Raw genomic sequence first — 22,285 nt, forward strand, 5'->3', positions numbered from 1 at the left:
TTTTCTTGATGAATGGCCAGAGCTTGCCTTTGGACTTGCCGCCAAACTTGAGCTCGGGCTTGCCTTCTTTGGAGCTAGAAAGGCTGTTGTCTGACACCGTGCGTTTCATTGGCTGTGTGTAATCTTCGAATTCAATGTCTCCAGGAGGCTCAAATCCTGACTTATAGGCTTCTATGACCAACTGGGAGTCCTGCAATCACACCCACAGACAAGCAGGTCACCACCAGAGCGGCGGGGATACACACTGAGACCGAGCCAAGAAAATCCCACCGAGACTGGATTTTCTCTTCCTTAGTACTGTGCTCATCACTACAGAGATTCATTCATAAAGTTTTTCCTCCGAAGAGGCCTTCCTATCTCAGATCCACCTCCCATGATGCTTTGCCTTCGAAGGCTTCCTCCTTTGTCCACATGAATTACGGCACGTCACTAAACCCTTGGTTGGTGACTGGAGGAGGCTTCACATAGACTTTAAAATTTTTCTGAGGGACCTAGAACTGGTGACATCATTTTGAAGAAAAAAAAAATCCAGTCAAGGTAAGATTGGTTGGAGCACCTCAGGCAGAAAGCTCGCCTGTAGAATGAATGCAGTCAGAGGCAGGAGGATGCCGTTCATTTTGGAGCACTGATCTTTTTTTTTTTTTTTTTTTTTTTTTTTTTTCTCACAAACTTGGCGGAGGTCCCTGAAGGATGCTTAATGGCAACAGGTCTTAATGACACCAGAGGCAAGATATCTTACAGTCAAAACTCCACACAAGAAAACCACCAGTCGCCTGAGACTTTCTCTTACAAATATTTACCATTCAAAGCATTCCAAAGCAGCCGAGCACACCAGGCTGACAGAACTCTGTCCAGAGATCATTAAACAGTGGAACGCAGGCATCCAAGTGGCTATTTTAAACACAGGACAATTCTGTCTCCCAGGGGACTTAGGACAACACCTGAAAGTGACATGGACCCCAATGAGGAGTGCCATCAGCATCCAGTGTCAAACATCCCACTCTCTGCAGCCACTGGTGCCCCAGAGAGCTCTGCCTCTCTCCAGAAATAAGTCCAACCCCAGCACACTTCCATCCAATTCAGTGACAACCCTTCGAGTGTGTTTCCCACAGAAGAATGGGAGAACTAAGCCCCAAACACTGAGGGCTTCAGGAAAGGTCTTTCTGGTGGCAAAGGACAAAGACCGAGACCAGCAGCTCCCAGGGTCCTTGAACCAGGTGCTGCTGGTGGGACAAGGAGAGAGATGAGAAGCCCAGTGACCGCGCTTACGTTTTTCTGGTCGATAGACTCGGCTGCCTTCACGATGCCATCCAGACACTTCCCAATGATGGGAATCACCTGCCGGTCCACCTCCGCGTACGTCTTCATGGACTCTCCGATGCGCACGATCCGCCTCTCCTCCATCTCTTGTATCTTCTGCAAAGAATCAGACCGCGTATAAAATGGTCCACTGCTAACCCGGGGAGCTGTTTTGGGGTGATTACTGCCGTGCTGCGTTCAAGGAACAGCTGAGCTGCCCAGTGAACGCCTCGCACAACTGCATTGTAATGGCAGGAAGGCTCGTGTGAGGCGGAAGGTTGATTTTGATTTGCAGGATCTACAATCACCAAATATCCTCTGGGTGTGCCAGAGAAAGAGCTTCTTGATTAGTTTAATTGAGGCGGCATAACCCACCCTAAATATGGAAGTCATTATTTATTGAGCTGGGGTTCCAGCCTAGAATAAAAAATGACAGGCCCACAAGGTACCTCAGCAGGTGTGTTGGCTCTCGCCGTCCAAGCTTAATAATCTGGATTCACATCCCAAAGCCCATGTAGCAAGGAGAAGACAGTATGTTTTCTGACCACTGTGTGCACTTTGAAATAAGCATCCACCTCATCCACCTCACACATAACCACATACTAAGCACATGAATAAACAAGTGAACGTTATTTTATATATAAGGAGAGGGGGCTGGAGAGATGGCTCAGTGGTTAGAACACTGGCTGCTCTTCCAGAAGACCTGGGTTTGCTTTCCAGCACCCCCATGGGGACTCTGTAACTATAGTCCTAGGGGCCTCAGCGCCCTCTCCTGAGTATGTGGTGCACAGAATACATACATGCAGAAAAACTCATACGTACAGAATAAAAATAGAGGAAAAAAATTAAAATAAGGAGAAGGTAAGCAGAGCACTGGAATCCATCGTTCATGTCCCAACTCCTGATGCCACGCGACCCGCACCTTCTGCTACAGTGACTTCTTCACAACCATGAGCCAATAAGCCCTTCCTTCCAGAAGCTGGCCTTGCAGGAGGATCTCATTGCAGCCCCAGTGAAGGGAAGTACAACCCTTCACTCTGGCTTTACTTTATTTATTTATTTTTAAATTATTTATTTATTAATTATAAGTAAGTACACTGTGGTTGTCTTCAGACACACCAGAAGAGGGCATCAGATCCCATTACAGATGGTTGTGAGCCACCATGTGGTTGCTGGGATTAGAACTCAGGACCTCTGGAAGAGCAGTCAGTGCTCTTAACCGCTGAGCCATCTCTCCAGCCCCCACTCTGGCTTTATAATGCTTCTCATTACTATCGTTCTGTTGTTTGGAGACAGGCTTTGACTCACGATCCTTCAGCCTTTAATTCCCACGTCCTGAGATTACATTCGAGGTGCATGTTGGGGTTTGTTTGTTTGTTTTTAGCTTGATTAATCTCCTCCTTAGCAATGCACATCCCTCCATTCTCCATCTTTTCCAAGAACAATTTGGTAACAGTCTCAACGCAACCCAGGCTGAGACAGAACCAGAGTCCTGCCCTCCACAGCACAGAGCAGTGATCTCACCCCCATCCCATACCCAACACTGTGACTCTTTAATACAGTTCCTCAAGGTGTGGTGACTCCACCATCCCAACCATAAAAGTATTCCATTGCTACTGTTATGAATTGTAATGAAATACCTGTGCTTTCAGCGGTCTTAGGTGACCTCTGTGAAAAGGTCGCTCGATCTCTAAAGAGGTCTTGACCCACAGGTTGAGAAATACTGACCTAAAAGTTCATGGTGTGGACACCAAGAACCTGATCAGACCCAACCAAGGGGTTACTTTGGCTTTTTTACTCAAAATCCTAAAAGACTCACCAAATGGCACGGTGGTGGTATAATCCTTGTGTTCTAGAAGCTGAGGCAGGAGGATCACTAGTTTGAGGCTGGCCTGGACTTCAGAGCAAGAGTTTGTCTCAAAAACAAATAAGAAACAGACAAAAAGTCTCCAAACAGGAATGTGTGTGTGTGTGTGTGTGTGTACTATAATTTGTGTGTGTGTGTCTTGATTGACTGATTGTTGTGCTGAGGATGAAAGCAAAGGCTTAGCTGTGACTATGACAAACCACTGCTCCACAGTGAGCTTCACCCAGAGTCTCTTATACCATTTTTGAGCACTTGAGATAGCCAAAAAAAAAAAAAAAAAAAAAAAAAAAAAAAAAAAAAAAAAAGCAGGAGTGTACACCTTTAGTCCCAGCACTCAGGAAGCAGAGGCAGGCAGATCTCCGAGCTCCAAACCAGCCTGGTCTATAGAGTGAGTTCCAGGACACAGAGAGGCCCTGTCTTTAAAAAGCCAAGAATAAGTAAATAAATAGGATCCAGGCTCAGCTGGTGGAGTGTGTGCCACAAGGACCTGAGTTTAACCCTCAATGGTCATGAAAAAATGCCGGGGGGGGGGTTGGTGTGCAAATGAGCCCAGCACTGTAGAGGCAGAGATAGGAGGTTCTCTGGCACTGGATGCTGGCCGGCCCAGCTGTGAGGCAAGCTGCAGATCAGAACAAGAGCCTGCCTCCACAAAGGTGGTTCGGCTAGTGGTGCACACCTTTATCCCAACACTCAGAGGCAGAAGCAGGTGGATCTCTGTGAGTTCAAGGCCAGCCTGGTCTACAGATAGAGTTCCAGAATAGCCAGGGAGTCCACAGAGAGACTCTGTACACACACACACACACACACACACACACAAAGATTTTAAAAAGAGAGAACAATTCAAGGCAAACAACACTTGTCTGTTCAAATCCCACAACTCTGAATGCTGCTTTGTCTCCTAAAGCCAAGCAGGCGTTTCTTTGTGGCCCAGGGACGCTTCAGAGAGGAAGCCTTCATCTAAAGGGCACAGCTATAAAATGTCAGCCCCTGCAAAAAGGGGGGTGCAATGAAAACCAGGATGTCTACGCAGGCACCCAGTGAACCCCGGATTAGCATTATACTTCATTCTTATTGCTGCCCATTGGGTGATCTACATGTTAACGGGAAACGACTCTGTGGGGGCTGAGGAGATGGCTCCATGGATAAGATGCTTGCTGTCCAGGCATGAGGACCTGACATTAATACCCAGAACCTCTATAAAAAGCTGGGTGTGGGGGGGGGCACCTGTAAGCCTGATACAAGGGTACCCAAAACAGGAGAATCCATGAGGCTTGCTGGCCAGTCACCCCATTCTAAGACTTTTTAAAATTTTATTATGTTTGTGTTTGTGTGTGTGTGTGTGTGTAGGGAGAGAAAGAGTTTATGTATACTATTGTGTGCAGATGTCTAAGGAGGTGCCAAAGCTGATGGCAGGTCCCCTACAAGAGCAGCAAGCATTTTAACTACAAAGCCATCTTTCCAGCCTGCCACAGAGAGACCCAACCTCAAATAAAAGGGTGAGGGAGAGGAGAGATGGTTCTGCACTCAGAGCACTGGCTGCTCTGGCTGAAGACCTGGGTTTAAGCCCCAGCAGCCACATGTCCATTCATAATCATCTGCAATTCTAGTTGCTGGGAACCCAAGGCCTTCTGATCTCCAGGGCCACTAGGCATGCCCATGGTGTACAGATGTATACCCAAGTTGGCTTCTGACACACATGAACAGATTTAGTGGACATTTGGGAAGCCAGATGTGGTTATGCACATCAAGTTGACCTCTGACTTACACACACACACACACACACACACACACACACACACACACACACGACTCAGTGGATATTTGGGAAGCCAGATGTGGTTACGAATAGTTGTGATACCAAGAGGCCAAGGCTAGATGATTGCCAACCGAGGTACAACGTGACTTCCAGGCTACAGTGAGGCCCTGTCACACCAGAACATCCTACCTTCATAAACCTCGAGCACCGTGGAGCGCTTACCTGGAAGATGTTGGGGATGTGGGTATGGTAGTATTCCCACTGCTCCTGGTTGAATCTCTGCAGGATTAAGGAGTAATCGGCTTTGCTGTCCTCTGCCATTTGCTGGCGAATCTGAGCTTGTTGGCGTGCCTTGGGGCAAAAGTAAGGAAAGACTGTTAATAGACAGACAAAAGCCTGCCTGGGGCATGCGAGGGCACACATCACTTGATATACTTTTTGTATTTTATACACTGAAAAACGACTTCTTAGGCTAGGAGGTAGTGTTCCACACCTTTAACCCCAGCACTCAGGAGGCTGAAACAGGTAGATCTCTTGTGAGTTTGAGGCCAGCCTGGACTGCAGAGTGAGTTCCAGGGCGGCCAGGACTGCACAGGGAGATCCTTTCTCAAAAAAAGAAAAAAAAATTTTTTTTACCCCTTTGTGGTACTGGGGACTGGCTGAAGAACCCAGAGCCACTGAGCCACACTTCCAAGTCAGCAGGTGCTTAGAAACAAACGCTGTCTCAAATCTACATTTTCTATTTATTGATTGATTGATTGAGCCCAGGCCTTCAGGATTAAGATCTGTGACAGAAAGAGAGCATGCTCAGATGTGAATACAAAGTCAAAGGCTGCCTGCTATGTCTGCCCACTGACCGGCACAGCTTGGGTAAGGTTAGGTTTTTTTTTTTTTTTGTTGTTGTTTGGTTGGTTTGGTTTATTGTTTTTATATTTTTCTCACATGTATTGTTTTTTAATAATGTTTTTACTATTCATTAACAACTTCATACATGGATATAATGTATTTTGGTCTTGTAAACCAAATTCCTCCCTCCCATTCCCCTGACTTTTAACATTTATTTTGCTTATGAGTGTGTATGTATGTACACATGTCATGGCACACATGTGGAGGTCAGAGGACTTGCTGGTTCTCTCCTGTCACCATATGGGTCTATCAGGCTCGGTAGCAAATACCCTGAGGTGGTTCGATTAAGTCTGGCCTCCATTGACTCAAGTGGGACTATTAGGAGGCGTGGCCTTGTTGGAGTGATTTAGTCACTGTGGGAGTGAGTGGGCTTGGAAGTTTCCTTTGCTTGAGCTATGCCCAGTTTAGAATTGCACAGTCTCTTTCTGATACCTGTGTATCAAAATGTAGAACTCTCAGCTTTCTCCAGCACCGTGTCTGCCTGCACGCTGCCATGCTTCCTGCCATGATAATGGACTGAACTGTAAGCCGGCCCCAATGAAATGTTTCCTTTTTATAAGAGTTGCCTTGGTCATGGTGTCTCTTCACAGTAACGAAACCCTAACTAAGACAGACCCTTACCCACTAAACACCTCAGGGGCCTTAGGTAAGTTTTGCTTTGTTTTTAAATGTACATGGCTGTCTTGTCTGCACATATATCCACATATTGTATGTCCTATTGCCCAAGGAGGCCAGAAGAAGGCATTGGATTTATAACCATCTAGAGTTATAGATGCTGTGAGCCACTATATGGTTGCTGGGAATCAAACCTCAGTTCTCTGAAAGAACAGCCAGTGCTCTTTTAAGTCTGTTTGTAGGAGGGGTTCTGGGTGTCAATCAAAACCCTGGGCTGGCTCATGCTAGGCACATGTCTCCAGCCTACTCAGGTGAGTTCTTATTCTCCAAGGTCCTCACTGCCTTCTGACCTGGTGACCTTAACCGAGGTCCCACTTCCCCCACACATTCCAGTCTTGTTGGGCAGGCCAAGGGGATGGTCCTGGTGGCTTCCTTCATTTTCTTCCCTATTCATGAGCAACCGGCACCTAGTATTTCCAAGGGTTTCTTTATTCCCTTTATTCTTTTCAGTCCTGTCAGGCATGGAGTCTTCTCAGCTAACCCAGGCATGTCTTAGCCACATGTTTCCCCTTTGCCGGCAGCCCGTCAGCTCATCCCGGCCATATGCTCTGCTGACCTGGGTGTGTCTTAGTCACCACATTCTTCATCTTTGCTGGCGTGGTGGCCTGTCAGCATCCTGGCCATATGTTCTGCCTTCCGCCACTGACAGAGTCCCCGCCAAGTGCATTAACTGTGACATTTATTCCTAGCTACCTCCAAATATCCTCCCCTCGTGGCAGACGGCAGCGAGCTTGGTCATCATCCCCTGCCTGCCTTCCATCTGCATTGCCAAGGCCTCCGACCTGGGCTCCCCAACTCCTCAGTTCTCGCTGTCAGGAATATTTTAACAAGGGGGTTCCCGTGTATGCTAAAACTTCTAAAATATCTTCTGCCTCATTCATAGACCTCCAGCATGGTCTGGGCTGTCTGGCACTGTCCCTCGGTTTCCCTGAACCCCTCATAATGTTTAAAACCCAGCCATGGAATCACTTTTATAGCTTATTAACACCTAAAGTTTCAGGGTGTCCTTCCCCAAGTCCCAGGCAGCAGTGATGACAAAGCTGTTCGGGACTCCAGGGCACACAGAAAATAGGGGTCATATGGGGTGGGGTGGGTTGGGGGGACAGCTGAAGGCAAGGAGCCTTTCACGGTGTCTCCTGGCATCTAAGGCTAAGTATCATGGTGTTTCAACTCTCAGTACACTTATGTAAAAATAGCCACGGTCAGTAGGGCATGGGGACACATCTTTAACCCCAGCTCTAGAAGGCAGAGGCAGTAAGATTTCTGTGAGTTTGAGGCTAGCCTGGTTTATAGAGAGAGTTCCAGGACAGCCAGGGCTACACAGAGAGATCTTGTCTCAGAAAAAGAAAAAAAAAAAAAAAAAAAAAAAGAGGGGTGGGGGAAGAGAAGCTGTGGTTATCTATCTCAGAGCCTGAATTTCCTCTCCTAACCACACCACTGACTCACTGGCTTAAAAAAAGTACATATTCTAAGAACATCTTACATTCAACACTGTTGCAGTACAAAGGCACAGAGGTGCTCTCTCTCTCTCTCTCTCTCTCTCTCTCTCTCTCTCTCTCTCTCTGTGTGTGTGTGTGTGTGTGTGTGTGTGTGTGTGCGTGCGTGCGTGCGTGCGTGCGCGCGCGCATGTGTGTGTTTCAGTGAGTCAAGAGTTTCAGAATGGATCTACACAATTCAAAAAGCCCACGTTGCCCAAAGACATAAGTCATGGACAAACTGAACTGGGACTCGGGTTTTCTTGTTGCCATTAATTAGAAAGATCAAATCTATACTTCATAATTCCACTGAGAAACCCCGGGGAATCTCCCCAGATATATCCAAATGAGCCCAGGCATGGCCCCTGCCACACATGGGCTTGCTTTATTTTTTCCCCTAATTTTTTTTTTTTTTTTAATATTTACTTTTACTTGACGTGTGTGTGTGGTTTTGCCTGCATGTGTGTCTGTGCACCTTGTGCGTGTTATGTCTGTGGAGGCCAGCAGAGGGCATCAGATTCCCCAGCAACTAGAGTTATGACAGTTGTGAGCTGCCATGTCAGGGCTGAGAACTGAGCCCTGGGTCTTTTGCAAAAGCAACCGGTGCTTTTAACAACCGAGTCGTCTCTCCAGCCCCCCAGGATCTCACTTAACACTGTCCTCACCTGGCCTCGGTGTGGCACTGAAGCCTTTGGATGAAAAGGTCAGAGGGCCACTGTTAAGGGGAAATTGCGTTACAGCCCAGTGCTCTGTACTGCTAAAGATAAAACCGCCTGCCTTGGTCATCTCATCTCATATTCTTCAAAGACAGCTGACTACTGCCTGGCTAACCCATTGTGACTTTCTTTCCTTGGAGTTTGAAACATAAAGGAGAAAAACTGTGGTCTCTGTCCCCACCATCATTAGCCAGGAATGCAGGGCATGCTAAGAAAACATGTCACATTTGCACACCTCTGTGTAATCTTACAGGTTCTTCTATCTCACAGTCTTCTTTACGACTGTGTATGGCTTTCGAGAGCCTAACAAATGAGTGGACAAAGGCTGGTTCCATTTATGGACGGCCCGGACAGGTGAGTAAAGAGATGGAGTATTATTAGATTGTTATTTTTTTTAAAGATTTATTCATTTAATGTATGAGTGCTCTATCTGCATATACAACTGCGTGCCAGAAGAGGGCATTGGATCCCATGACAGATGGTTGTGAGCCACCATGTGGTTGCTGGGAATTGAACTCAGGACCTCTGGAAGAGCAGTGAGTGCTTTTAACCACTGAGCCATCTCTCCAGCTCTTTCAAGACTGGGTTTTACTGTGTAAACCAAGCTGGCCTCAAACTCAGAGATCTGTCTGCTTCTGCCGCCTGAATGCCGGGATTAAAGTGCACAGCATTATGTCTGGCCGGTAGGTGTTTGGCATTTGAAGAAAACTGAGAAGGTGACAAAGCACAGGGGTATCTCATGAACAGCTGTCCTGTTCTACAAGATGACAGCCCCTTACTGACCATGTTGTAATGAGTGACAAAAAGTAGGTTGTATGTGACAAACTGCTCAGTGGCTGGATGGGGAGATGTCCCAAGAATTTCCCAAAGCCAGTTTGCACCAAAAAATGTCAGCCACAGACAGCCACAGTTGCTGTTTGGTGGTCACGCTCGGTTCTGATCCTCTATAGCCGTGGTGCGATATCAGATCTCCGGCACATCAGATATTTAAATTATAATTCACAACAGCAGCAAAACTACAGTTATAGAGTAATAGTTTTGTGATTGGGGGGTCGCCACAACATGAGGCACTGTATTAAAGGGGTAAAGCATCAGGAAGGCCGAGAGCCATTGCTTTGAGACTCTGCAGCTATTATACCTGAGGAGCTGGTTCAGCAGACATACGCAGCTAACCCCACGAACAAAAAAGGCTTGATTCTTCTCCATGGCACCTCGGGAGAGCACACCACACAGCCAGCCCTTCAGAACCTGAGTGAACTGGGCTACAAGTTCTTCTCACCTTTTGCCAGTCGACTAACACTCCTTCAGGGATCCCAACAACTCATTGTAGTGGGGGGAACAAACACTTCTACAAAAGTGCAGAAACTTCTGAGAGTTTCTGGAACCTGAAAACATGGGGAAGGGGCTGGCAAGATGGCTCAGTGGATAATGGCGCTTGCTGCTAAGCCTGACACCTGAGGTCTGCTCCAGCGTCTCACATAAAGGAAGGAGAGAACCAATACCTGAAGGCTGTCCTCTGTCCCCCATATTCATGAGCACACACATAGTACACATATATACAGGATAATGAGGTAAGTGCTTTGGACCACAGCGCATAGTGTAACAGCCATTTCTCAGCTTAGGGTTCTATTTGCAGTGTATCCCAGGACAACAGAGGGCCCATGTGACTCAGGTTAGGCCACAGTGGGAAGCCTTGCCATCTTCCATGTGACTTTAGTGAGGTCAAAAAAGTGGCACATTGACCTTCACCCAGACATGGCAGTGTTGGAGACAGAGAAATGCCAATCAAGTCTCTTTTTATGCTCCTGGCCACCCTCAGGACCTCTTTTCCTGTCTCACGATAACCCTGAGTACTTTGTCACCCATTCATGGTGCTGCATCTTTTCATCTGTTGTCCCATGGTACCTGTGATACCTAGCAAAGGGGACAGCCCGGCAGTGTTCTTTGCTTGCTTTGATACAGGCGTTAGGAACAAAAATGAACTGAATGCATTGTGGTGCACACTTTTAATCCCAGCACTCAGGAAGCAGAGGCAGGCAGATCTCTATGAGTTCGAGGCCAACCTGGTGTACAGAGTGAGTTTCAGGACAGCCAGGGATACATGGTGAGATCTCGTCTCAAAGCACAAAACATTCGCTGCTCTTTCGAAGGACCTGAGTTCCCAGAATCCCACATGGTAGCTCACAGCTATCCCTAACGGCAATTCCAAGGGTTTCCATGCTCTTTTCTGGCTTCTGCGACCTACACACATGTAGGCAAAACACTCACACACATACAATGAAAATAAATAACTTTTAAAAAAAATTATAAAAAAATTCAGATGGGTAGTGGCAGAGGCAGGAGGATCTCAGTCTGGGGTCAGCCTGGTCTACAGAACTAGTTTCAGAACATCCAGAACAGTTAGTTTCAGGAGCAGGCAGCAAAACCCTGTCATGAAAAACCAAACAAAAACACAAAGCAGAACAAAACAAAAACCAACAACAACAACAAAAAAATCCAAGAAAGTTATAAAAACCCTATCTTTTATTACCAAAAGTGGGGCTGGAGAGATGTCTCAGTGGTTAGAGCACTGACTGCTCTTCCAGAGGTCCTGAGTTCAATTCCCAGCAACCACATGGTGGCTCACAACCGTTTGTAATGGGATCTCGGTGCCTGGGGGAAGCAGCAAAGGCCACTTTAGGAATCCCAGTGGTCGGAGCACTGGCTTCTCGGCGTTTCCCCTGCACGGTTACCCAGGAAGGCTGGGGCTCACGCTGCCCTTCATGCCCTGCCTGGATGAGGGATCCATGGCGTCCATACAGGCTGCTCAGAATCTGCAGTGCTTGGCAGCCTGTCCCTGAAACTGGCAGATGGGCCAGATTCCCCTGCAAGGGAGGCCCTGGGGGAACCCAGCAGGGTCTCTGGATTCTGCTACTCCTCAAATTCTTTGTGCCAAGAGATAGGTAAACTCAGAAATGTAATAGTGTGGGTTAGTTAGCCTTTCTCCCTTTCTCCACCCTGCATTCTTTTTCCTGGGATGACCAAAGCAACAACAACAACAAAGATGGGGTTGCTGGGAATAACCTGTTTACAGACTCAGTCTCCTGAGTGCTGGGATCTGACACGCACCACGCTATCCAACATTAAACTTACAGTTTGTGTAGTTTATAAGGTAACACATGCCTGCCCTTCCCATCTGCTGAGAGCCTGTCTGTCTGTTGGATGAGGCCAGGAAGAGAGCAGGACATACAGGCCACCAGATACTAGTAATGTAATAGGACATTAGTAACATAGCACAGTATTGCCTGTTTCGTAGGCACTTGAACATCAAGAGACAAACCCACAGAGGGTCCCAGCAAACCCTAACCAATAAAGCAAACGTTCTCTAGACTCGCCGACACTTAGGGGCCGGCCAGAATAACTCTCATTGTCTATGGCCAGGGGGAACCCTTCACCTGTGAACACTTAGGAAACCATTTTATTGATTTGATTGTTTATTTACTTATTTTTATTTTTGCCGTAGACTTCCCCACTGCCTAGGCTGGCCTCCAGCTCCCTATGTAGCTGAGGATGACCATTTGGACTTGCCTGACTGCACCACCCACAAGCTGAGACGGTCTCCACACAGTTTTATGCGACCCAGAGTCATCTGGCTGATAGGCAAGCCCTGTAAGGACTCAGTTGCCTATCCAACCCCAAAACCCTTTACAATGTTCATAACAGGTACCCCACAAGCCAAACCTAAAGTGGAACACTCCTATAATCCCAGCATTTGTGGGAGCTAGAACATGAGATTCTGTCTCAACAAACAAACTACAAACCAAACAGGCAAAAAGTAGCTCTTTTTGTGCATTGTCATTGTTGGGATTCTGTAAACCCCACCCTGCAGTTACCTGGCACTCTAAAAAGGGGCTGGCTGCTTGTCCCCCACTCTCTCTTGCTCTCTGATGTGGGTGGCAGGAAATGAACTCGGTTCCTCTGCTAGAGCAGCAAGTGTTCCTAGTGACGAGCCATCTCTCCAGCCCCTGCAGCATACCCGATGCACACTCGACTGGGGACTAAACCTACTACTGTACACACACACAAATTCTGTACCACAAGACTCTAATCCCAGCACTCAGGAGACAGAGGCAGCCGAATCTTTGAGAGCTCAAGGCCAGCCTGGTCTACAGAGCAAGGTCAGCCAGAGCTGCACAGAGAAACGCAGTTGGGGTTGGGGGTGGGGAGCTGTACCTCAACGCTGATCCACTGGCATGAAGCAATATTTATAGCCTAATTGCATTATTAAGGAATATCTTTGTCCCAATGGTGAGTGCATGATGTAAATTCTAGCACTGGCCACTGGAGGAGCCAGAGGTTGGAGAGGCAAGCTTGCCTCTGAGGACAGGCTCTGGGAAGCTGACAGAGGGGGAGGGGCAGGAACAACAGAGAAGAAGCCAGTCTTTGTCCAGCCATGTGGTGGTCTAAGTGGCATTGTTGAACTTTTCCAGCAAAGGGTTGCGTCTAGAATACACTTTCAGCTTCAAGACTAAGGGTGCATTTGACAATTTCTATTCAGTCGGAGTACCGGGAGCTGTTGTTGGAAACTTCTAGGCCAAGAGCTTGCCAAAACAATGCAGTCTGTCTGGGATAAATTATGAGGGCAATGAAAATACAAAACAGAAAAACTTCAAAATAAGTTAACCAAAGAAATATGCCTGAACTATTCCAGCCATTTCCTGAAGTCCCCCCCCACACCCCAGTCTTACAGTGCTCCAGCCCCAGGACTTCGGGGTTACTCTGGCGCACAGTCATTGAAATAGGAGAAAACAAAACAAAAACCCCTAAACAGAAAGATAGCAAATGAGACCAGGATCTCCATCCGGAGGCCATTCATTTGCTAAACAGGGCTATAAAAGGCTTTCTGTGGCCCAAATCCCAGTAGAATTCAAAGTATCTGTTAACTCAAGTGGAAAAAGCAGCTTCTGCTGAGTGGTGCAGGCTGTGTGGACGAGTCCTGTCCAGAGAGGAGACGGAAAACAATCTTGCTATGAGCTCAGACACACAGAGGTAATAAAGTTACGGTTCCTATGGCGAGACCATGGTGGCCTCCTGGTTTCTACCACACTGCCACTGCTGTAGACTGCAGTGTTTCATTCTAGGATGTTTGAAACTGCTATCTTACTATGTAGCTCTGGCTAGCCTAGAACTTTCCACGGAAACCAGGCTGGCCTCGAACTTGCAGAGACTCGTCTGCCTGTCTCTAGCAGGCTAAGACTTAAGGTGTGTTCCACCACTCCACTCCACTCCCTCAACCTTCTCAACAAGCAGCTCCACCCCGGGCTCACAAAGCTCCCATCACCCAAGGCCATGGATACTCTGGCTAAAGCTGAAAGTCCAGGGCAAGGCCAGTGTCTGTCACCAGGGTTAAGATAATGCTGCACTTGCTTCTCGGGGTCACCGTAGAGCCGCTTAAATAGCTTGTAAACACAGCTTTACAAAACACTCTAAAGTCCTGTTCACAAAGAAACAACAGCAACATTGTCTTAGGTTTTCTATATGATGAAGCACCATGACCAAAAAGCAAGTTGGGGGGGAAGGGTTTATTTAGTTTACACATCCACATTGCTGTTCATTATCTAAGGACATCAGAGTGAGAACTCAAACAGGACAGGAGCTGATACAGATGCCATGGAGGGATGTTACTTACTGACTTGCTTCTCCTGGCTTGCTCAGCCTGCTTTCTTATAGAACCCAGGTCTACCAGCCCAGGGATGGCTCCACCCACAGTGGGCTGGGCCCTCTCTCATTGATCACATAATTGACAAAATGCCTTACAGTGGGATCTCGTGGAAGCATTTATTTCCTCAAGAGAGGCTCCTTCCTCTTTGAGGACACAAACGCGTGTCAAGCTGACACACAAAACAAGCCAGTACAAATATGCTTCCTTTTTTCCTTTTCGGTGTGTGCACATGTGTGTGTGCGCACGTGTTGGTGGGTACATGTACATATGTATACACTTGAGCATGGAGCCCAGGGTACTGTTCTTCAGGCACCAGCCACATTTCTTTATTGACAGCCTGTCACTAGCCCCAAACTCACCAACTAGGCTAGTCTGCCTGGCCAGCAAGCCCTAGAATCCATTTTTCCTTACCTCCCTAGTCCCAGGACTGTGCCACACACCTTTGGTCTGCACTTGGGAGGCAGAGGCAGGGCAGATCTCTGAGTTTGAGGTCAGTTTGGTTTACAGAGAGAGTTCCAGGACAGCCAGGGCTACACAGAGAAACCCTGTCTGGCATGCACATGGTGGCTCACTGCTGACTGTAAGTCAATTTCCAGAGGACCCAAAGCCCCAAGGAGACCACACTGCACACTCGATGCACACATATGCATTCAGATTAACACACATGCATAAAATCATCAATAAAAAACACTTTGAAAAAGAGTACAAGTTGTCTGGCAGGAAGAATGTGAGCCCTCACTAGGTCAGCATTTCCACAGTCCTACACTTCCACAAGAGAAACAATCACTGTCAAAGATATTCATTCAAGAAAGTACAGCACACTAGGGAGCAGGCTACCATGAGACCCAATACCACAGGGAAGAACAGTCCCACAGAACCTGGACTATCCGAGTGTCTGAAACAAGGAAAACAAGATACAAAAAGCAAAATTGAAAGTAAGATGTTATCAGTGAAGGTCTGAAGAAGACTCCAGTGAAACTTCTAGAAATGAAAAAGGAGTTCCAGAAATTAAAAACTCAATAAACGAGTGAATAAATAAAAGTTACACAAAAGTTCACATCTGGAGATAAAGAAACCCAAGGAGGCCAGAGAGATGGCTTAGTGAGCAAAGTCTCCTTTTACACAGGCCCTGTAAATTGAGTTTGATCTCCAGAATCCATGTAAAGGTGGAAGTGGAGAACTGATTCCTCCTGTCTGTGTGTCAGTCTCATGATGATGATATGTAATGAAGAAGAAGAGGCTTATGGGATACAAGGAGGAACTACACATATGTCTAACACAAGCCCCTAAACCATCAGTTCCAGAGACAGAAAGATAAATAAATTTTGAAATTTGGTTTGTTTTTGAGACTCGGTTTCTCTGTATAACAGCCCTGGTTGTCCTTTTTTTTCCCCCGTAGATCAGGCCGGCCTTGAACTCAGAAAGATCCACCTGCCTTCACCTCTCCTTACCTCTGGTGTTGAGTTCTGGGATCAAAGGTATGTGCTACCACATCTGGCAATTCCTAAAGTTTTAATGCCTAAGGTTCCCTTGCATTTATAAAACAAATAGATACTCAAGTTTAAAAATAAAAACTGTGAGTTTTGAAATATAATAACCATGCCATAGAACATCAGAGACAAACTTGAGGTCTCAGCATACAGGGAATAAAGCCAACTCTTCTTGAAGGAATGTAGTTAAGTGGACGACAAGTTCCTAACAGAGTATGAGGCGATTGACAAGGGAATGATAGCTTCAAAATGTTGAGAAAAGAAAAAAAAAAAAAAAAAAAAAAAGGTCAGCCTAGAATTTAATACCTAGCTAAACTATCACATCAGCATGAGGATGAAATAAAGACATGGTGGAGGGCCATTCAAACTCCTAGTAGGAAAAAAAATTAAACAATGTATCAACCACAAAGAAGGTCATTTAATTCAGAAAGGAGTGTCAACAGTAACACCTGGTGGTCTGCATAATATTGGCATTAGCACTATGGGTAGATGGTAAATAATAGTTGTTTCTTTAGAAGGAATCAAGGCTGCCTAGTCCAGGCTAGTTTACACCTCTGTGTACTGGGTCGTTATACTGAGGCCTTGTCAGCTGGCTCATCTACTCACTTCTACTTCTCTCATATCAAGAGCCTTGGCCAATAGCAAGAAGTTTGTTTATTCAGTGTAGCACAGTAGTCGAGCAAAATGGTCACCTGGCAAGAATCATGACCATGAAACACAGAACCCCCCACCCCACCTCCAACGCTGGTAGTGCCTATGTAGGCTACTAGACATCTAACACGTTCTCAGACCCACTCTTTCCATTTGTATGGCTGTGGATGCTTCTGGGGAAGACTGAGACCAACATATTTCAGCGCATGCTTTTTGAGGAAGAGGCTTCAGAGCATCCCAGAGGGTCACAATCACCCCACATCCAGCTTCTGAGATGCTTCAGGGTCCCCAGTCTCGCCATTCCACGTCTCTCATCCTCTCTTGCAAGACTACATATGCAGTGGGCCTTCTGCAGTGCCAGAGAAATTCTCCACAGCCAAGTTGTTCTGCCTCTAAGCTATCTTCTCAATTTGTCCATCCTTCCTGTTCAAGTCACAACTCTCCCTTAAGCCTATTCCTACACAAGTGTATGTGTATGTGAGACAATGCACGTGTGAAGGTGAGCAGACACTGTGTGGAATTTATTTCTCTTTTTCCACCACATGGGTCTCTAAGACTAAACTCGGGCACCAGGTTTGGCAGCAAATGCTTTTACCCACTGAGCCATCCCAATGGTCCATCATCTTCTCTTTCTCTCTCTTTTGAAACTGTTTGAGAAAGAATCTTATTATGTAATCATTGTTGACCTCAAACTCACTATGTAGCAAATGCTGGCCTCAAACTCACACTCTCCCCCTGCCTTAGCATCTCAAGTGCTAGGAGCGTAGACAGACGGTATCACATCACTGGGCCATGTCTGGCTTTGAAGGTCAGTCTTGAATGTAAACTTGAATGGGCTGAGAAATACCCGTGAGGCGAGGCACTTCCGGGTGAGCCTGCAAGGGCTTGTCCACAGTGGGAGATGAGGGTACAGTCAATGGCTTAAGCCTTTTGTTGGGTCAACATTTGTGCAGACCACTGGGAGAAGATGGGCCATATCAGGCGAGGCCTAGCTAGAGGAAGCAGGTGGCTGGACATGTGTCTCAGAAGAGTCTATCTTGTCCCGCCCTCTGTCTAGGTCTTTTTGTGCTGGCTTCTGTGATGTGAACTCCACCATGCTTATCCTGCTAGGACAGAAAGAAACATCTAGAACCTTGAACAAAGTCTTTCTTTCCTCTAGCTGTTTCTGCCAGGCATTTGGTCCCACAGACGATGACACTAACAGGCCACTTGCTTCTTGTAGAATGTTTGCCATTCCATATCCGACAGCCTCCCACTCTCTGCATCTCTTCTTTGTTGGAGCCCTCATGAAAGCATCTATTATGATCTAATGTGTGCCAAGTGGTCCTCACCCAAGAAGTACTCTGCTGAACTCCCAGATGCTTGGAATAGTCCTTGAGGCCACATATATTCACTTGATTACCAGAACATTAAAGCCATGCGTGGTGGCCACGTGCCTCTGACCCCAACATTTGTGAGCCTGAAGCATGAGGTCAGCCTGGGCTACTTAGCAAATTGTGCTCTCAAAAACCTAATGTAGGGCTGGCGAAATGGCTCAGTGGGGAAAATGTTTGTATTCTTGGTGGCCTGTGTTTGATCTGTAAAAGACACAGCGGAGAGAACTGTCTCCCAAAAGCTGTCCTCTGACCTTTGAGTGAGAACCATGGCACACACATCATGGGGTATAAAAGTGTGCATAGAGACACACACACACACACACACACACACACACACACTGATAGCAGAACTGAGGAATGGGAACCTTATGTAGTCCAAAACAGACTTAAGATCACGACAGTGTGCTTCTGTGGGCTGTAGGAGAGCTAGGCCACCCCACTCCCCATTCATCACAGGCCATGGAGACCTCAGGTAGTCCCCGAGGCGTATAATCACATCCCTTAGGCAGGAAACCTCAGAGATAAAGCAAATTGCCTTCTGTCCTCCCATTAGTAAGGCAGGAATACACTCTCCGAGTGGATGCATGGCTTCCTGCACTCAAAAGAGCTAAAGGGTTTTAAGTTCATTGGATATTTTTGCAAATTAACTCAAAAGCTGCAGGTCTGCTTTTAGAAGGAAATGCAGTCTCCACAGCTCTGACCTCCTGGTTATAGCCCAGAAATAAACACAGAATAACAAAGTATCTTTTAGGGATCCACTTATAAAAGACTAAAATCTATGTGTAGATTTTCCTTTTAATTTTCTACAATGTTTCCCTTGTTTTCAATGAAAAGCATTTTAGTCTGGTGTATCTCAGGAACTCTGGGGGCAGAGGAAGGCGGGTTGGTGGGTTTGAGGGCAGCCTGGTCTATATAGTGAGACCCTGTCTCAAGAGAGCAAAGTGTCCGGGCTGGAGAGATGGCTCAGCAGTTAAGAGCACTGGTTACTCTTCACCAAGTTTCAATTCCCAGAACCCATATGGCACTGTCTGAATTTCAGTTCCAGGGGATCTGACACCCTCTCACAGTCACACATGCAGGCAAAACACTAATGTACCTAAAGATAGATAAATTATTACTGGGTAGTGGTGGCTCATGCCTTTAATCCTAGCACTCAGGAGGCAGAGACAGGTGGATCTCAGAGTTTGAGGTCAGCCTGGTCTAGGTAGCAAGATCAAGGACATCCAGGGTTACACAGAGAAACCCTGTAATCTCCCCCTACCCCTCCTCAAAAAATAAACAAACAACCCCTCCCCCCAAAAAACAAAAAGAAGGCAATGAAAGTGTTTTAAAACTCTTTTTGGTTCCAAGATGAAGCTGCAGTTGCAAATGTATTTCCTGCATCTGTTCTGACCACTTCCTCTTCCTATCGTATCTTTTTTTTTTTTTTTTTAAATTGGTTTCTAGATCTGGTTTGCTGTGGGTGTCCCACGTACTGACAGAACCCACATTGCTGCCTTTAAGAACCTGCCTCCCATGGCCTTCCTGCATCCTGAAGGATTCTGTCAGAGAACTAGTCGGACATTTTTATCCAAAACAAAGTTAGGGGCAAGCATGAAAGACGCTTACACATTCAATAAAGATGTTGACTCATGAGCCCAGTGATGGCAGAAGAAGAGAGCAACTATGTCATTCCAGATGTGTCCCTGTGCTGAAGGAGGGGTGTGCTGGAGACACACTGTTTTCTCAAATGGCAACAAATTAACGCTTTGCTACCCATCTGGCCCAGTCTCAGCCGGTTTGCACCCCACCCCCCAGCTTCAGGCACCAGTGGCCGTGTCCTAGGCTGCCCACTGCAAGGGTCTTGAGACAATTACCAGACAATCCTGGGAGCAAAGTACCTTCTTGCTTAATAACGGGCAGTGGTTCTTGGCTTCGATTTTATTTTTCTCTTTAAAACATTTTATCAGATAATTTAAGACACATTAAAACATCACATATACACATGAACACACAAACACACGCGCGCGCACACACACAAGTACATAATTAAAAATAGTAAATGTTTAAAACACACACATACATAATCTATAAATTTCTAAAACATTTTATTTTTAATTGTGAGTGCATGTGTTCTGTAGCAACCAGAGGAAGACAGAAGAGGGCATCAGATCCCATAGAGCTGGAGTTAGAGGCAGTTATGAGCTTGGTGTGGGTGCTGGGGAGCTAAACTCTGGTTCTCAGCAAAAGCAGAGCAGAGAGCACACTTAACCACTGAGCCATCTCTCCAGCCCCGGAACACTCCCCCTCCTCCCCTCCCAGACAGGGTTTCTCGGTGCAGCCCTGGCTGTCTTAGAACTCACTCTACAAACCAGGCCAGCCATCTTTTACTTCTGCAGCTGCCTGTAGCCACTGACTATAGTTTTTATTAGACAGTCTTGCTGTAGAAATTACAGAAGAGGGGCTGAAGAGATGGCTCAGCATTCAAGAGCACTGTCTGCTCTTCCAGAGGCCCTGAGTTCAATTCCCAGCAACCACATGGTGGCTCACAACCATCAGTAACAGGGTCTGATGCCCTCTTCTGGTGTGTCTGAAGATAGCAACAGTGCACTCACATTCATAAACTAAATACAGCAGTCACGTGACAGGTCCGGGTTATCCACCAGGCCTGGATGGACACTCTGTTACAGGCTGTTTGTTTTAATGACCTTCCCCTGCCGACCTCTACTAGGCTGGCGTTCATGGCAAGGTGGGAATGCCAGGACGGCCCTGTTGTGCTTATCCAGTGTGGTCTGATTCTAAGCAGTGCCAGGGTGACCCTGACATCACAGCTTTTGCCACTTGAAAGTCATTCCAGAGTCTTCTACGGGGAAAACCCACTGCTTACTGAGCATGGGGAGGCCATGGAGGGAGGACAAGTCCCTTTAAGGCCACACCTGTGACAGCCACACCTCACCAGCAGTAAAGGACAAAGGGGCCAAAGATGGATTCAAACAGTTCGAATGTCAGAGATCCTGTCAACCTGCTAGATTTTCTGAAAAATGTGACACAGGCCTGGGTATGTAGCCCTGCTGGTGTGTTGCTTGCTTGCCTGGCATGTATAGGGCCCCGAGTGCCATGCTTGGCATGGACTAAGCTGTGGTCCTGGTACCTGCTAGAGCTAGCCTGGTCTTCAGATGGACCCTGTCTCAAAATGTAAAATACAAAACCAGACCTCTAAAACAAATACTGAAACCTCCTATCTCAAAGCCTAAGGGAGCTGGCCCCTATTTTGTTTAGTGGTTTCATAAGTTTACAGAGTTGCCCGCACATGATGTGGTCATCTCAGCTCAACTGGCTGGTCAGCTCCTGGGAGCCACTGGGCTCTGCTTCCCAAGTGCTGGGGTTCAGGTATGCACTGCCATGCCTGGTTTTTACTTCAGTATCCAGAGCAAGCGCTTGGCCCACTGAGCCAAGTCCCCAGCCCCAAAAGGAAGCTTGAGGGCTTGTGTCGGGGAAAGGCTAAGATCTGCTTTTACTACAACCAAAAAATCTATTGCAGCATATTTAGATTCTAACATAGATTAAGCAACTCAACCTCCCAAGGCTGGTGAGCCCAGAGTCTCTGACAGCTGCGCCAAAGGAAAGGCCAAAGGACAACCTCCAAGCTGTGTGTCCTTCATCACTAGACTTCTGAGGAACATAGTATCCAGGTAACATCCAAATACACACTCCTGCCCAGAGAGGGGACCAGGTCAAGGCCACAGGTAAAACTGTCATAATGTGGGAGGGGACTGTTTATGCAGGAAGTTTGAACACAGTACTGTGGCCAGTAAGAGGGACAGTGACATCTTCAGAAAGAAAAGGAGATTCAGCCCATACCTAGACCCAGACATACGTACACTACCTACACATCCCCTGGGCACTATCTAGAGTTCACACCAGTGTATCCTGGGAGACACATTACAGTGTTCTACAATCTGTAGTACTAGCTGCTAGGATCAGGAAGGAAAGCTGAGTCAAACACAATCAGGCCACTGAATCTGTGGAAAGGGAGAGAGAGAGACATCTATATAGAGTCAAAGACACTCACAAGTAGCAATGGAAAGCAAGGTGTGGCCATGCACCCCTGAAATTTCAGCATGGGGGTGGGCAGGAGGGTAGCCAGCTTAGCCTCTGTAGGGAAAACCTGTTTCAAGAAACAAAGATAACAACAGGGAGTTCAATGAGAAAAGCTGACATCATGTCTCCACGTGGCCTGCGGTGGATGGCAGATTTTAGGTCACCTTCAAAGCAAAAGGACTTAAAATATTCAGTGTTTGGACACCAAGGCTTGTGGTCTGATATCCGTGGCTTCCAAATTAGGATGCGCACATTCCTGGGGAGGTCAGCTATGGTACTTTCAGGAAAAACAA

General features: G+C 46.8%; 1 protein-coding gene across 4 annotated transcripts in view; it reads right to left on the bottom strand.

Moving 5' to 3' along the window:
* FNBP1 (formin binding protein 1) overlaps positions 1 to 22,285 on the bottom strand; it is a 107,404-nt gene that overhangs the window by 26,455 nt on the left and 58,664 nt on the right. For all 4 annotated transcript variants that reach the window (XM_080928205.1, XM_080928207.1, XM_080928206.1 and 1 more), the window contains exons 7-9: positions 5,145 to 5,273; positions 1,270 to 1,416; positions 1 to 190 (exon numbers count right to left, since the gene is read on the bottom strand). The exon at positions 1 to 190 is cut by the window's left edge and continues 5 nt beyond it. In XM_080928205.1, the coding sequence (XP_080784331.1) occupies positions 1 to 190; positions 1,270 to 1,416; positions 5,145 to 5,273 (466 nt within the window). The remainder of the gene's footprint in view (positions 191 to 1,269; positions 1,417 to 5,144; positions 5,274 to 22,285) is intronic.

This window comes from Micromys minutus (genome assembly GCF_963924665.1).
Source record: "Micromys minutus genome assembly, chromosome: 13".
Taxonomy (NCBI): Eukaryota; Metazoa; Chordata; class Mammalia; order Rodentia; family Muridae; genus Micromys; species Micromys minutus.